Source organism: Uloborus diversus, chromosome 4 (assembly GCF_026930045.1).
Source record: "Uloborus diversus isolate 005 chromosome 4, Udiv.v.3.1, whole genome shotgun sequence".
NCBI lineage: Eukaryota > Metazoa > Arthropoda > Arachnida > Araneae > Uloboridae > Uloborus > Uloborus diversus.
In genome coordinates this window covers 15,009,313-15,026,664 of record NC_072734.1, presented here as the reverse complement: position 1 = coordinate 15,026,664, position 17,352 = coordinate 15,009,313, and the positions used below count along the sequence as shown (strand labels likewise).

Below are 17,352 nucleotides of genomic sequence, written 5' to 3'. Positions count from 1 at the left end.
TATCAGATCCGGATTGAACAAAAACTGTTATTGGTTTACATAATTTAGACCCGATCTGTGAAAAAGGTACGTGAGCCTATCAACATAGTCATACCTCCCCCTCCTTTAATTCCGTTTTAAAACGTAAAATAGCAGAAAAATTCACCGTTTTTGAGTTATGCGAGATAATACACACATACACACATACGCACATACATACGTACATACGAACGTCAGGAGAAAATTCGTAGTAATTAACTAAGGGTTCGTCAAAATGGATATTCCGTGTGTCTGTACGTTCCTAGGCATATATCTACGTGTTATCGGGTCGAAAAAAAACTCAACATTCATTCGGGGGTGAGAAAAATGGAAATTATGGCCTATTTTTTGAGAGAAAATTTCTTCGCGAATACAATATTTCTTTTTATGTAAAAAGAAGTAAAAAGCAATCTTTCCCTGGTCCTGAAAAGCCCAAATAAAGCCTTTAAAAGCAATTTACAAAAAGTTGAAGAATGAATCCTTTTGCAAAAATGCAGACTTTTTATCTTATTTATTTTATGTGATGACAGATGTCAGATACTAGTCCAGGGCCGGAAGGTTATTAAATGATTGACTTCAAAACTGTACCTCATTTTCGCAAGGTAGCGGAAAATAAGTTTCATTCAATTAAAGATGTTAGATAAAATAAAAATGTACTGGCATTTTGCTTCATCCAAAGTAAATAATATAGAAAAGTAAAACTGGCGCTCTAAAAAAATTCCATCTTAAGTAACTGCCTAAATTATCAGTAAGAAATTCGGGTCTGGTTGTACTGTCACTGCGTAGCCACGTTACTACTGCTTATGGATATCGCAATAACAAGAAGTCAGAACACATATCACCTCATTCACTTTTCCCAGCGGAATTATGCTCCATTAAATATGTGTGAGAGATTAAAATGTTCCTTATGAAATCGTCGATGAAATGCTTCCCCCTCCCCTCCCTTCTTCCGTAACAATTCCTGTTCTCTAGGGTATGATAACTCCATCCTTGATGATGCCCATGACAATTGGGTGTACGCCACAGCCTCTTTGGTGACTGAGATAAGGAATGTCGAGTGAGAGTTAAGCATAACAAGTTTTGGAGATTTGCACTTTTAAAAATTATTATCCAAAAGATTTCGTCTGTCTCACGATTAGGGAAGGATATGCACGAATTGTCTTGACTCCATTTTGAACAAAAATGAGACAACCATGACCGCTGCAAAGTTGAGCATTAAGTTGCTAGTTGAGCGCCATGTTCCAAAGGAATCCGACAAAAGATTGCCAAACTGACATCCCTTAATGAAACATATTTTTTCTTCTATTACTTAGATATTGATTTATTATTAAATTTTAAGAGAAAAGTTGTCAACCAGGAAAGGTAAATAAAATTTCCCTGCTTAATTAAATACACCGCTTAATCTAATACTGTCTAACCACGGATTGTATGGAAAGGCAAACGTCCGGTTTACACGCGGAAATAGAAGCATCTATTAGTTTTCAGGGATGTCAGACTTTGCAGATGTATGTTAGCCTCTAAATTTAGCACAGTCTCATTCAAATGAGCGGAATACGCGCATAAAATTTTTATTTTTCCCCTCAATCAGATGGAGTCGCCTTAACTGGATGTTTGCCAATTCCATGCAATCCGTGGTCAAACAGTAATATTTCTTGGAGCCGACGATATTCGTTTAAGCGAGACCGATATCTCGCTGCCGTGCTCAGTTAGTTTTAACTACGGTTTGTTGGTAATCTCAACATCTGCCTCCAGCTCAGTTATTGACTGTTCCAGGTTGATGAGAACGAAACTGCAGTCTCCGGATGGCATAACCGGGCTGCCGGTATTTTGCATGTTATCAAATTATCCATTCAAAGGAAGAAAGCCGTGACGTAGTTCGGACTAGAGCGGGACGAAGTGTACTTACTAGAAGGGCCAGTATCATGGGCCCAGTGATGAACCAGACGTACGGCGAGTGTCCGTAGCCTTTCCAACATTTCTTCTCCTGGTGGTGCGTGCACATCAGCGCCACCCACGTCGCCACGCAAAGGAGGGGGAGACCTGGGGAAGATACATTTCATCATCAGGAGATTTCAAACACATATTGTCCAATGGGGGTGTTTCCTTCAGTCAAAAGTACTACTTTTAGTCACTGAAATTGATAGAACAAGCAAAAAAAAAAAAAAAAACATGGAGCGAGAAAATACTTTTATTTTCCCATCGCTAAATTTTTAATTATTTTTTTCAAATGTCCGATTTTTCAAACAAGTCGTGGTCTTTATGACGTCACAAATGATGCGCTTTGGCGCATCTGTTTACCGCGTTTCCACGTTATGATAATCAAGAAGCGAATAAACATTGTGCTCTACGCTTGCTATCAACCATATCGTTGCCAGTACACGTGAGTAAAAATGCAAACTAAATATTGTGCTCTGTGAATTTCATCAGTGAATGACATTTCATCATTTGTGATGTCATCAGCAGAAGCGTAAACAATGAAAGCGCACCGATTAAAGTATTTTCTTTAAATAATTAACTTAACCAAATTATTTAAAACATAGTTAGATCCTATGTTTTATGCATGCTTTTCAAGAAAAAAAATACTTTTGAAATTTCAGAAACGACCCCATTATGTTTTCTGTTGGGATTAAAACATAATTTGAAACAAAAAGCTGAGAAGGATTGTTGAGAAAATTCAGTCATTGATAAGGTGACCATACGTCCTTTTTCCAGGAAGGCGGCACTATTGTCCCCAATAATAATGGGGTTGTTTCCTTCAGTCAAAAGTACTACTTTAGGTCACTGAAATTGATAGAATGAGTAAAAAAAATAACATGGACCCAGAAAATACTTTCATTTTCCTAACAGTTATTTTTTAATTAATTTTTTTAAATGTCCGATTTTGAAAACAAGGCGTGGTCTTTATGACGTCACAAATGATGCAATTTGGCGCATCTTTCTACCACGTTTCCACGTTATGATAATCAAGAAGTGAATTAAATATTGCGCTCTACGCTTGCTATCAACCATATCGTTGGCAATACACGTGAGTAAAGATGCGAATTAAATATTTTTCTCCGTGAATGGCAACACTGAATGGCATTTCATCATTTGTGATGTCACACGACAGAAGCGTAAACAATGAAAGTGCACCGATTTAAGTAATTTTTTAAAAATATTAAACTTGAACAAATTATTTAAAAAATGGTCAGATCCTATATTTTAAGCATGCTCTTACAGAAAAAAAAAACACTTTTAAATTTTTGGAAACGACCCCACTGCGGCACGCTGAATTGTCCTGTTTTCTGAAGTAGCAGAATGGATTGCTGGGAATATTTCAACCAAAAATCGTTGAGTGCAATTGTTTAAGAATTTTCAAACGAATAATTTAAACCCAAATTTGATTCCACTTCAAATAAATCATAGTTTTACTAAAAATAGTTTTGTATTTTTGTTCAATAGGTTTTGTATTGAATATTTATGAGAAGAAAAAATAAAGTTATCGTTAACCGAAAGTAGATGTTATTCTGCACAATTAGGGCAAAACGCTTATTTATGAATCACCCCTTTGGCATCGAAAAAAAAAAGGCTGAATTGTCTTTTTAACAAGTAATTGCCGATGTTGAACTTTTAGAAGTGAGAAAAAAAATTAATTTAAAACTTTTTTTTAAAAATATTTAAGGGAAAAAGTTCCGGGTTTCGGGATTCCAAAATTGAGTGCCTATACTGTGCAACAATCACCAAAAAGATGAAAGTAAGTACTTCCAAAAAATTCTATCATTATCCTTTTTTCAGGGATTGAAAACTTTCTAGACTTTTTTTTTTTTAAGAAATTATAATTTCACAGACTTTGCCAGGTTTTCCAGGAGCCAAGAAAATTTCCCTGACTTTTTCTAAATCCGGGTTTTCCAGGTGGTTAGACATACTGACTAAGACAGCCTGACTGAGGGTATCGCATACTGTTAGTATATTTTCAGTACCTTGATGTAAATAGAACAGAATTCATCCCTTTTTAGTTAAACTGGGTTGTTTACTCAATAACGTTCGCTTTTTTCTCAATTATTAAAAGAATTTGAAACCATTTTTGAAAGAAAAGTAGGGTAATAATGCAGCAAAAATAAAGCTTTTCTTGTTGTTAAATTACTGAAAATTAATTTTTAAAGAAAAGCTATTAATAGCAAAAGACACAAGAATACAATTCAGAAACACCGCTTAACTAAATGAACTGAGCAACTGAGTTTAGTAATAAATTTTACGACCCACCACCAGAAAGTTGATTTATGTTTCGAAAACAAAGTAATCATATTCCCTTTAGCAAATGTATTTACTGGAATAAAAAATATCTAGCATAATTATTGATACTTGTTACATGTATCAACATCCCTTTGCCACAAGGGACTCTTGCTCATTAACCAATCTTGTCAAAGTTTTATGAATCTGCTAACACGTTTGGAATATATTTAGCGATATTTCAGATGCATCAATTTCTATCTTCTGATATAAACCAAATAGTTTTCATGTTGCCAAATGTGTTAAAGTTATTATGCCATGAAAGTTATTGATCTTCGCTTAAACGTGAGATAAATTACACAAGTTTTTTTTATATATGATTCAAAACCGATTGATGGAGAAACATTTTTTCCCCTTGCTTATCCCCTTTTTTCTAATCAGTAATACATTCGGAGTAATTTCGTAAAACATTTCATTTATTTTGTGTTAATTGAAAATTAGGAATTCGATAATGAGAAGGTTTGTGACAGTTAGTAATGGAAAGAAAACACATCATTTTTTGTTTGGAATGTCAGTCTGAAAAGCGTAACCATAGAATTGGGTCGCACTAATTTCTGAGAGAAATTCGTATGAATAATTTTAATCTGGAATTTTCTGAACGAGGAAAAGTACTAAAGAAAAAAAAAAAACCTTTGTTTTCAGTAGAGCATAATACAAGAATGGGGTCATTTCCAAAATTTTAAAAGTATTTTTTTTCTGAAAGAGCATGCTTCAAAACATAGGATCTGACCATTTTTAAAATAATTTGACAAAGTTTAATATTAAAAAAAAAAATACTTTAATCGGTGCGCTTTTATTGTTTACGCTTCTGCCGATGACATCACAAAAATGATGAAATGCCATTCACTGTTGCCATTCAGAAGAGCACAATATTTAATTCACATCTTTACTCACGTGTACTGGCAACGATATGGTTGATAGCAAGCGTGGACCGCAATGTTTAATTCGCTTTTTGATTATCATAACGTGGAAACGTGGTAGAAAGATGCGCCGAAGTAAGGCCCCTATATATATGCGAGCAGACGCATCAGCTTAAGTTCAGCCATTTTGGATCGGAGCGCAAGGTCTTAGCTTAACTTATCAGAGCCGCACTATAGACCTGTTGATATACTCTGCCCGTCAATTTTTCTCTTTTTATTCAAAACTTCATTAAAAAAAAAAAAAAAAAAAAAAAAAAAAACCCTGATGCTGAAATATAGTGGTTTTGCATAATCTTAGTTTTTTTTTTCCAAATGATTTAAATTTTACAGAAGATCTATGCAAAGCTGAGGTAGGAATGAGGAATAGTTCTTAAGTTTTTATCCGGAACTTTAAGCACCCGAACTCAGTTAATCATTTAAATATGCTTTACTAAGATGAAACCTTAGTTTACGATCCTCGAAAGCTTCACCAGACTCGTCCAGATCAGAAGCCTTTTAAGTAGCAGCATTTCTTTTATCAGGACAAAATATTAAATGCTGTCAAAAGGCAGGGTCGAATAAAGAGCAACACAATTCGCTATTTATGCCTGGAGAAACTGGTAATACTTTCAGTTTTAATCAATAGGCAGGGTTGCCTATACAGTCGGGGGAAGGAGGTCTTAGTCCAGACTGCACCACTAAAGTTTTTTTTTTGGAGGGTTTTTCGGTGTTTAAAGCAGGGGCTGCATTTCACCATTTCATTTGGGGGGTCGAGTTTCTTAAATATGTATAACCCCAAAGCGAAACCAAATGCACATTAGCTAACAAGAAGTTTTCATAAAATTGGTTTAGTATGAATAAAATTAGTGTTTAGAAACAATTAAAATTTTGATTCATTGACTAAAAAGTTATCATACAAAACATCTCGCTACTAAAGTTTTTATACCTTTTGGAAAAGTTATAATGCATGATTTTTGGAATTCGGAAGAGCAGGGAATCGTGTTAAAGTTTGACCACGGATAGATGGCGGATGACCTTGAAGCAAAACATCATGTGTATCATTCGTAATAGGTAGAATCTGCCAGAAAGTAATGGATAGTAAGGGGTATGGTCTCTCTAATCCTATCTATTGCAAAATAATACCAAAAAACCTGTTACAAATAATACAAATGATGTTTTTGCTTCAACGTCATCCGCCTTCTTTTCGTGGTCAAGCTATACTAATCTACCACTGCCCAATGTCGTGCTGTTTTCCCAGTTCAGCTAAATGGAAAAGGGTTCTTTTCCCCTTTGTGCTTCGAAAATATTTCTCTAACCTCCTGAGACATAAAAAAATCTTTCTCTACTAGCTTGCTGATTGTAATAGTTAAAATATAATTGAAGTAACACAAAGTTATATATGAAAACACCTTTTATATCTTCTCTTCAAAATCACCCAGGCTACTTCAAAAACTGTGAGGGGCTTAAACTTTTTATCATTGAATAATCTAGTCATGCCGGCGCTCTCAGCTTCAATGAGATATCATCTGCCGCCAGCTCTGTTATTTACTATTCCAGACTGATGAGTCCATAACAAGGACGGAACTGCAGTCTCTGGATGTGTGAAAACCATTCTGTCGGTATATTGCTTGTAATTTTTCTTGCCTCATGCTAAAACTTTTGCTCACAGTTGAAACATTTTATTTTTTGTTTTCAAAATCCAATCCAAATACCATAATGCCAGGCAACCATACAGAAAAATAATTATCATCAAATTTTGTGTTAATTTCATTCGAAACTGAATCTATTACTTCATTCAAAATATTCAAAAATCAATGTTTGACTTCACATCATCATGTGGATTTTTGTCACTTTTTTTTTTGCGCCTCTTTAAAATTGACTCGGAGGAAGATTTTTTTTGAAAAATTTCACGATTGAAATATACATCTATAAAAAAATATATTTTCAGTTTCAATTGTAAATTGAACTGTGGTAGCATGGTGCACAGATCAATTGTAGATTGAACTGTGGTAGCATGGTGCACAGATCAATTGCAGATTGAACTGTGGACATACCATCGTTACACTGGGCACACAAGTGTGAAATATTTAGCCTATATGAGGCAATGTCTTCTTTAGTTAAAATTAACCATTGTTTTTTTTTTATCAGTTTTCTATGTTCTAAAAAAGCCGAAAATTCATGAATTTTAAGTCATCATCCAAACAACGGAAAACACTTTTTCTAGTCTGAGAATGTGTCGAGTATCATCAAATAGTTGCTAATGAACATTGATTTCCGACTTACTTAAATTGAATTCACCCATTTTCTATCATTCTGCTCAAACAATTTGGGGGTGCGACCGCCCCCTCTTGACCCCCCTATTTGCCGCCCCTGGTTTAAAGGGTATTTTTTCATTTTTTCAGGGGAGAGTTCCTGATTTTGGCGGGGAAAGGGAGTTCTCAGTGTTTGGGGGGGGGGGGTGCGCCATTGTTTTTGGGGGAGATCTACGGAATATGAAGCAAGATTTCTAATGAAAATCCGTGAGAGTATTTTTGCCATTTCATTTTTTCTTCCTTTTCTGACTTTTAACACGAACCGAGCATTTACCGCTATTAGTTAAACCTATTTCTCAAAATGATCCCGTAGTTATTAGAAAACAATAATTAAACTTTTTGAAACTTTAGGCATTGGTGTATTGAAAACGTAAGAATAAAATTACGTGAATATATGGCGGAAATAAGTTCAAGTAAAATCCTCCTCAGAAGAGAAGATTTTACTCAAATCAATTCCCCTCCCTCCTTTCTGTCTGTTAATCACTGAATAGAAAGGCTGTCCTTTTTTCCTTAGGTAAAGAAATATCAGATTACGCATGGTGTCTTTTTACTACAGCTAAAATACTTATAAATCTACTTGTTATACAGTTGGTTTATCTGCCTTCAAAACCAGAGCATTTGATCAGTATAGGAATATTGACTTTTCTTACTGAAAAACTCCAGACTCTTTGATTTATTGGTGGAGATAGTCCAATAAGATATCCTTCATGTTCTTCCTATATCATCCTGTCAAAGTTCTATTTTTCGCGGTATGTATGAAGAATATTATTTACGTTCCCGAGGTTGAACAAGTAGGAACTGTAGTGAACTGCTCAATACCCTAAAAATCTCTGGAGGTAAAAGGTTTTAAAATCTTTTTGTGAAGAACTGTGCTTATTATGACGAGTATCGAATACTGTTGACATTATAAAGCACTTTTAAAAAATCTTCGAATACCCTATACATAATTCTGTAAAGCAATTTAATATAAATATTTTTCATTATTTATCCCACAATTTTGTCATGATATTTTACTTTATGTTTTAATTGGGTAAACACTAATTTCAAACTCTGCATTAAAGTAAATTTTGCCCACTTTTCTGCGCACTTAATAATTGGATGTGCATAATTAAATGTTCCCCTCGTGCTTATTCATTAAATATTATCTTCACCCGAGTGACCATGCTTGGAGTCGTTGAGAGTAGAAGTGTTGTTTGTCAATAAATTACGATTTTGAGTGATGGAGTGATTCAGTTTTTAGTAGCTTCTTTTGCGTAAAACGCTACTGCTGTTCCGTTTCTCGATGACTGACTATCGGCAAATCGTACAACCTAGACTTAAAACACTTTTGCGTTGAAGTAGCCAGGGGTGCCAGGAGTGCCCATTTCCCCCAAGTTCAATGGCGCAAATTCCCCCACCCCCAAAATTTTCTCAACCCTCTTTCCCCCTTTTTTTCTAGCTCTCTTTTATTTTTTTATTTTTTAAAAATACGTTAATTAATTTATTTTTTTAACATTTTTTTATTTATTTTTTTATTTATTTATTTTTAACCATTATTATCATCATTATTTTGTTAGAAAAGTTCTGTGATACGCCAATGACAAACACACACACACACATACAAACTAAATAAATAAATGAAATGAAATATAAACAGAATAAAATAAAATAAAATAGATAACTTGAATCAAAAATAAAAAACAATAAATAAATTTAAATAGAAAAATTTTAAAAATTAAAAAATCCCCCCAAAAATTTTGATGGCGCAACTTGCGCCATAAGCCCCCCTGTAGGCACCCCTGAGGGGTGCCAAGAATTTAAATTTATAGGAGGACGGAAACTCTCAATTTGCCGAATGGATCTCCAATTTTGAAGAATGAAGATAATTTTACCGAACCATGAGACCACATTTGTCGAATTATGATAATTTTGCCGAATTGTCAAAAAAATTTGCCGAATAAAAAATTTTTTGGAAGGTCACAGGGACCTCCCATCGGGGTGCCCCTGGAAGTAGAATGAGGTTAAAACTAATTAAACTAACCACCACTGTTGCGCTCAACGGCTCTTAGTGGATTGAAGCAAGAAAGCCCTTACTGTAGGAGTAAAGCCGGAACATGGAACACAAAATCGTGTAACGAGGGATAAAGTGCTGACGTGGAAATGACAACTGATTTCTGTGTTTGGTTTTAAGGGGTCACAGTACCTTTCAAGCAATTTTTTTTAATTTAAGTAAATTCTATTTTTTGTTGAAACCATAACATGCTTACTTACTTTGTAATCAATAATTTTTTTTTTTTAAAAAATTAAATATTGCTTACTTTTTTTAAAAATTCAAAACATTTAGGAAAATTTTAATTTTTAAAAATCCCTAAGGCTTTTTTTAAAACTAATATAAAAAATTTTTTTTGCTAAACGATTACAATCATCATCTCTAAAAATCTGTGCATTCATTTGCTTTTGTGTTTACCAGAAAATTTTCTGTGAGTAATTACGGAAAAAATCGTAATTTTTTTCAAAAAAATTTGGTTTTTAAAGGTATAACATGCTCTAAACATTTGAATAATTTATAAAATGCTTATCCAATGCACAGTTTTGTTAAATATATTATCTTAATTGCAAAAAGTATTACTTTAAAGCTGTATTTTTAATAGAAAAAAAGCCTTAGGGATTCTTATGACACGAAAACACAAAAAAAAACGATCATCGAGAAAAATCAATTTAAAGTTTTCTTTTTGCATAAGAATACATAGCGAGCATGACCTAAAACCATTCATAACTTTTCAAATATTTGAACTAAAGTAATGAAACTTTTCCCCTGTGTTTGGACAAGTGTTTAGTTTCGAAATAAGCAATAATTTTTGAGGTACTGTAACCCCTTAGTTTAGTTCAGTTGCATGTAAAATAAGAATTTGTAACGCATATACATACATACCCCAGCCAAGGCCGTAGTAGACTCGGAAGGGGGCCTCCTTCCTGAAAACGGAAACGGCCACCGAGGAGTGGAGCAGGAGGCCTTCCACGAACATCCACTGGATGCAGGCCATCGACGAATACATCTTCAGCACGAGCACTGCTTTGCACAGCCAGTCCTAGGAACGGAATATCGAGAAATAAGTGAAAAATACACAAAGTTCAAGTTTCAGTCAAAAAGTGGAATTGGATTTTCAATTAAAAAGAGAATGCAATGTACCGAATTCATTCAATACTTCACATTTAAGAAATACTTTTGAACTTAGACTAGACAATATCAGGGCTTTGGAGTCGGTGTTGAAGAGTCGGACTGATTTTGGGGTAAAGGAGTCGGAGTCGTTCGAAAACATGCCGACTTCCACCCCGACTCCGGGTTTCTTTCTTTTCTTTAATTTTCCATGACTCTCCTTGCATTTTTTAAAAAAACTGACTACCAATTAATTTGATTACATATATACAGGCTTACTAATAAGAAAATAACTGTCATTGGGGCAACCAGCTGGCTTGATTGTTTATCGAACTTTCTGTAACAGCTACCTACGCCGTGTCTCCTAGTTTGCTTATTTTTTTAACTTTATTTAACTGAAAGCAACTGTCAGCAAACAATTTTGTTGCCTAACATTTTCTAAGTAATCACTTTCAAATAAAAATAATAATATTTTTTACCTCGATTTTAGTTATAAAATAGTAAAAGGAATGTATGTATCGCTTGAGCAAGTTGGAAAACTTCTGAGGGTGCTTGGTAAATTCAAATAAGTGTTGGTACGAAAGCGCAAATCCAAAAGATCCGATTAAATATAAATATTTTTTTTAAATCTAAAAACTTTATCTAAGAAAGTTCGGTTATCACTAAAAAGTACAAAATAAAATCAGTGCATGATTTATTGGTTACAATACTCAATAATTGTGTTAATCCTAAAATCTTCATATTAAGGTTAATTCTAAAGCTGCCAATAAAATTAAAATTAAAAATTGAGCCAAGAAATGTAGGTATAGTAAAAGCTATTCGTACAAAGCTGTATACCGCCGCTTTTGCGTAAAATTTGCTCCAGACGTACATGTACCCGACCTCTCCCCGTAATATAGTGCATTGAAATTTTTAAGATGAAATTTAAGGTTAATAATTGGGAAAATTCTTCAGAATTAAAGTATTTCAATTTTTGTAAACTCTGAAATTAAGTTGAGGTGTCCCCCGGGAGGGGGGGGGGTGTCCCCTCTCAAGAGAAGTTTTTTGACTTAGCAACAAATGTTTTTTTTTTCTCTCAAGTTACAGCGTTCAAAAATTGAAAACACAGGATTTGATCAACATCTATTTGTTAAATGTTAAAGGGGAGCAAATTAATCCTTTTCAATTTCTTTTTTTAAAATGGGATTTTTAAGTAATCTCACTTTAGAAGTTGCAACTATTGGATGATTTGATTTTCGAATTGAATTTTTAACGTTGTATGCATCTTAGGTTTACAATAAAATACTGCGCGAAATTTTCATAAAAAGGAATTAATATTTCAATCTCTGTTTAGGGGTTTTTCCCCCTTCCCGTGAGGAGGGGGGATTTGAAAAATAAATAAAAAAATGAGTAAAAAAGCCGAAGTTGGAGTTGGAGTCGGACGTTTAAAAATCCAGGAGTCGGAGTCGGCCATTTTTCCTCCGACTCCGCAGCCCTGGACAATATTGCATATTTGCATATCTAAGTTTAAAAAAAAAAAAAAAAAAAAAAAAAAAAAAAAAAACTGCGTGAAAATGTACCAAGCGCGGATCAAGGGAGTTGGCCTTGAGGGTCATGGATTCCTCTTTAAAATGGCTGGTAATAATCTAAAACTCCATTTTTCATTTTGCTATAGAACCTTTTTTTTTTTTTGTTTGTTTTTTCTCGTATACCAGCACCAATTTTGAATTGTCAATACTAATGGTCTCAAATAATTCTTTTCAGCTGCTAAAACATTTATTTATTTGAAACGAATATTTACAACAATACATGTCTTTTTTCAGACAAAAGAAATCTAATATACTTATTACAAAAACAATGACAAATTCTCCCAAACGTCTTTTGACGTTATGCTTTAATTAAATTCAACAATGAAGGTTTTTCACAGGATAAGTTGAAAAATTTCAGTACAGTGGTTGAATATGAAAACGTGGAATAGTTGGGAAATTAAAATGCAGAACCGAATTGAATCAAGAATACTCCCAAAGCAAGACTCCAAAAAATATCTACGCAAAGAAAAGTTAGAACAATTTGTTTTCAATGTTCTTACTAGGCAGTTGATTTCTAAGAAAAAAAGCAGTGTCAATTTTTTTCATTCATTCCATTCAAAAAGAAAAAATTTAGCCTTTGGTCAGTGCCCAACAAAACAAAAAAGTTTTTTAAAAAGTGTATTGAAGAAAATGATATGAGTTAAACACCTAACCTGGCAGCATTGTAAAGGTTACACAGATCGTAATTAGAGCATTATGACGCTGCTAGGTTAGATTTACCCCAACTGTAAATTTCGATAATAGTTTCGTTGAAAGATAACTTTTAGTTTTTATTTCTGCACGTTGAAGAAATTTTTCAAATTAATGGATTTAGTAAGTTGAGCAGATCATTCAATATATCAGTAGTCTATTTTCATGCAAAGTCTATAAATTGTTTATTTATGCTGATAAAGTTTTTCCTATTTCACAAGTACCACAAACTGAGAATATATTCAGAATATCTTCAACTTTTGATTTATTCTCTTTTATTTTTAGTGTTACCGATTTGTAATAAAAGTTCCTACATGCCCATTCGATGGTAACTGGTAAAAAATTACCTTAAAAACAATATCAAAACTTTTACGTACTTTTGCAACTTTAAAGTAAAAAAAGTCTTTCTTAAAAAATATGATCCAAACAATTCTGCCCTTTTAATCAGGATATATTAACTATTTAAATTTTTCCATAAAACCTAAAGTTAAACTCAATTGAACTGTTCAAAATCAAACAAAAGAATTCTGAAATCAAAAAATTAAAACATTGAAGTTCTGTGGAGAATGTTTGAAACTAAAAGCTATTGTTCAAATTAGGTTATTTTCTTTAAGAGAGTGTGTTAAATGCATATAAACCGACACGCGTTTTTCCAATTCACTGGCCTTTTTCAAACATATTTTAAACTTTTACTCACTATTATTTTATTTTCGATATTTTTACGGGACGTTTTTATCAAGATATAAATCCTATTTTCAAGGGTTTTTTTCTCTTTTAACCTCCTTTTAGAAAAAAGGTATTGTATTCGCGAAAAAATTTAACTCAAAAATCGGCCTTAATTTCCATTTTTCTCACCCCCAAATGAATGTTGAGTTTTTTTTGGACCCGATCACACGTGGATAGGAACGTACAGACACGTTGGCCTAGGAACGTACAGACATCCGAAATATCCATTTTGACGACCCTCGAGTTAATTACAAAGAATTTTCTCGTGAGGTCCGTATGTACGTATGTATATGTGTGTATGTGTGTATGTATCTCGCATAACTCAAAAACGGTATGTCCTAGAAAGTTGAAATTTGGTACGTAGACTCCTAGTGAGGTCTAGTTGTGCACCTCCCCTTTTGGTAGCATTCGGATGTTCTTAAGGGGGAGTTTTGCCCTTTTTTGAGGGGAAATCATTGTTAATTTCGATGTAAACTCAAGTTGTGTTGTTATTTGTCGAACACTTGGCGATATATCACCAGTCTTTTAGTCGCCAAGTTTTGTCGCCAACTCGGGGACAAATTTGGCGATTTTTTTTTGTTTTTACTTTTTACTATATCTAATATATAGAAGAAAGTATTGGATTCGTGCAAATTTTCGAATTTCGAATTTGGACGGATTTGAACGTTTTGAGGTGTGCTGAGTCCATTTCGACTATTTTTGGAAAATGTCTGTCTGTCTGTGTGTATGTGTGTCACGTCTGTATGTGACCAGTTTTTTGTGGTCGCTCTACAGCAAAAACTACCGCATGAAATTGAACGAAATTTAGTACACATATGTGCCCCTATGGGAACTTGTACCCATTGGTTTTTGGCGCGAATTCCTCCAAGGGGGGTGGAGCAATGGGACGTTTTTTGAGTTACGCGTGCTTGCTATTCCTCAGGAAGTAACAGGCGGAATCAAACAAAATTTGGTCCACATGTTGCCACTAACAGGAGCAGGTGCTGATTCAATTTTGGTGTCAATAGCTAAAAGGGGGGTTGAGTTATAGAACGTTTTTTGTCGTCAATTGTGACTGCTGTATCTCAAGAAATAACGAACGGAATAAAATAAATTTTTTTGACAAGTAGCCCTTAGTGGGTATAAGAGCTGATTTTATTTTGGTGTCAACAGCTAAAAAGGGGGGTAGCGCAATCGCCCGTTCTTTTTTTCCATTGTGAGTGCCCTATCTCAAGAAGTAATGCTACATTCTGGTTGAAATTTGGAATATATATGAATCCATACGTAAACAGGCTTTGGTTCAATTTTGACTCCAATCGCTCCAAGAGGTGTTGATTTTTTTTTTTTTTTTTTGCGAATAAAAATAGCTTTATTAATGCAACAATAAGAAAGATAAATCGTAATAGATTGTCGTCTGCGTATTTCTCGTGATTTTAATTGTATGGAAATGATCCGAAATATTGTCTCAATGATTTAAAATTTTTAACTGTTGTCATCTTATGTTTGTTAATAAATAAATTATTTGTAATTAATTCAAGTAAGGCTTTTAAAATAACTTTCAATTTTCGCTCTTTGCTTTGCTTTTACAATTCGCAACTCCAACGAACTATAGAGGGCACTGCAGTCACTGTCTAATGGCGGACGAAAAAACTAAAACAAACGTATCTGGTAACGAAGAAAATGCTAAAAGTGTTGTGATTTTTGTTCGTATGTATGATTTTTTCGCTTTATTCTTTTTAAATTAATTTTCAAAGTCTTGTGGATATTCTGGCCCACGTAGAAAGAAATGCGAATTCAAGAAGCATTATTAAACGTCAAAGATTAATGCAAACTACGTAGTTCGTAGTTCTAAGCAGCTATTTCCACGATGTTGAATTCGATATTTATCAATTCTTGATAAAACTAAATAATAATTGTGGCGTGACAAGAATAACAATTAATGCTAGAAAATTCGGTACGACATTACAAATTATTATCGAAAGAAGATGATACTTTTTTGCCTTGCTTGGCTAGCGCTTATTGTTTTGCATTTGTAGCTGAGTTATTTCTCTCGAATTCCAGAATCGGTTAATTTAAAATTTTTCTGTTTCGATTTTTCTAATTTCTGAGTAACGATTTTATTATGTCATGTTATGCAAATCATCAACAAAATTCTCACGGATATATGGTGGTAGTTTTCTTTTCAGTTGATTGACCATTATTTCTTTTTACTTATCGAATTCTGTAATCTTACTACTATTTTATTCCACTTATGATAAAAATTAAAAATGGTTTAACTAAAAACGCGAAATCTCGCCAAGGCTACTTTGCTCGCACAATACTAAAACTATAACCCTAAACAAATTTGGCGAAACCTTTCAGCTGAGAATAAAAGGAATAAAGTAAATTCTTTCTCGGTTAAACATTTTTCATTTTGTTCTACGATAATATATTCAAAAAAATATTTTTGCATACTGTCCATTCCAACTAAATGCTGCTGTAAGGTATGGTTAGTTTAATTAATTTAAGATTAAAAAAAACCATATTCTTACAAATTCATACAAAACAATAAAAATGTTTACCTTGTATAACGTTATCCAAGTTTGTTAATCCAGAATTTTCGTTTTCATCATTTATATTTTAGAAGGAAATGATGAAAACTAACATTATTTTGAGAAGCTCGAGAATACTACTAAGGGACGAATTAATTCGGAACTCCAGCGCTCGAATACGCTACCTTGCGGTGATTTACAAAACTGCCGATAAAACTAAAACATTGCCACGTTGCGTTCCACGTGTGTCTGTTGACGTAAACACAGGCAGTTTGTTAGGAGTATTTATTAACGCAATCGATGAGTCTTAGTTTGCTTTCAGCTACAGAAATTAATTCACCCCTTAGTAGTATTCTCGACCTTCTCAAAATATTGTTAGTTTTCCTTATTTCCTTCTAAAATATGAGTTGATTGAAAATGGTGAAAGCGAAAACTGGATTAACAAACTTGGATAACGTTATACAAGGTAAAAATTTTTATTGTTTTGTATGACTTTGTAAGAATATAAGTTTCTTTTAATCTTAAATTAATTTATCTAGCCATCTTTTACAGCAGCATTTAGTTGAAATGGACGGTATGCAAAATATTTTCTTGAATATATTATCGCAGAACAAAATGAAAAATGTTTCACCGAGAAAGAATTTACTTTATTCCTTTCATTCTCAGCTGAAAGGTTTCGCCAAATTTGTTTAGGGTTATAGTTTTAGTATTGTGCGAGCAAAGTAGCCTTGGCGAGGTTTCGCGTTTTTAGTTAAACCATTTTTAATTTTTATTATGAGTGGAATAAAATGGTAGTAAGATTACAGAATTCGATAAGTAAAAAGAAATAATGGTCAATCAACTGAAAAGAAAACTACCACCATATATCCGTAAGAATTCTGTAGATGATTTGCATAACTTGACACAATTAAATCGTAACTCAGAAATTAGAAAAATCGAAGCAGAAAAATTTTAAATTAACCGATTCGGGAATTCGAGAGAAATAACTCAGCAACAAATGCAAAACAATAAGCGGTAGCCATGCAAGGCAAAGAAGTATCATCTTCTTTCGATAATAATTTGTAATGTCATATTGAATTCTCTAGCATTAATTGTTGTTCTTGTCAGGCCACAATTATTATTTAGTTTTATCAAGAATTGATAAATATCGAATTCAACATCGTGGAAATAGCTGCTTAGAACTACGAACTACGTAGTTTGCATTAATCTTTGACGTTTAGTAAT

At 33.4% G+C, this 17,352-nt stretch overlaps 1 protein-coding gene across 1 annotated transcript in view; it reads right to left on the bottom strand.

The window, feature by feature from the left end:
- LOC129219845 (corticotropin-releasing factor receptor 1-like) overlaps nucleotides 1-17,352 on the bottom strand; it is a 167,627-nt gene that overhangs the window by 60,984 nt on the left and 89,291 nt on the right. Inside the window, exons 5-6 of the mRNA XM_054854154.1 lie at nucleotides 10,410-10,566; nucleotides 1,925-2,058 (exon numbers count right to left, since the gene is read on the bottom strand). Coding sequence (XP_054710129.1) covers nucleotides 1,925-2,058; nucleotides 10,410-10,566 — 291 coding nt within the window. The remainder of the gene's footprint in view (nucleotides 1-1,924; nucleotides 2,059-10,409; nucleotides 10,567-17,352) is intronic.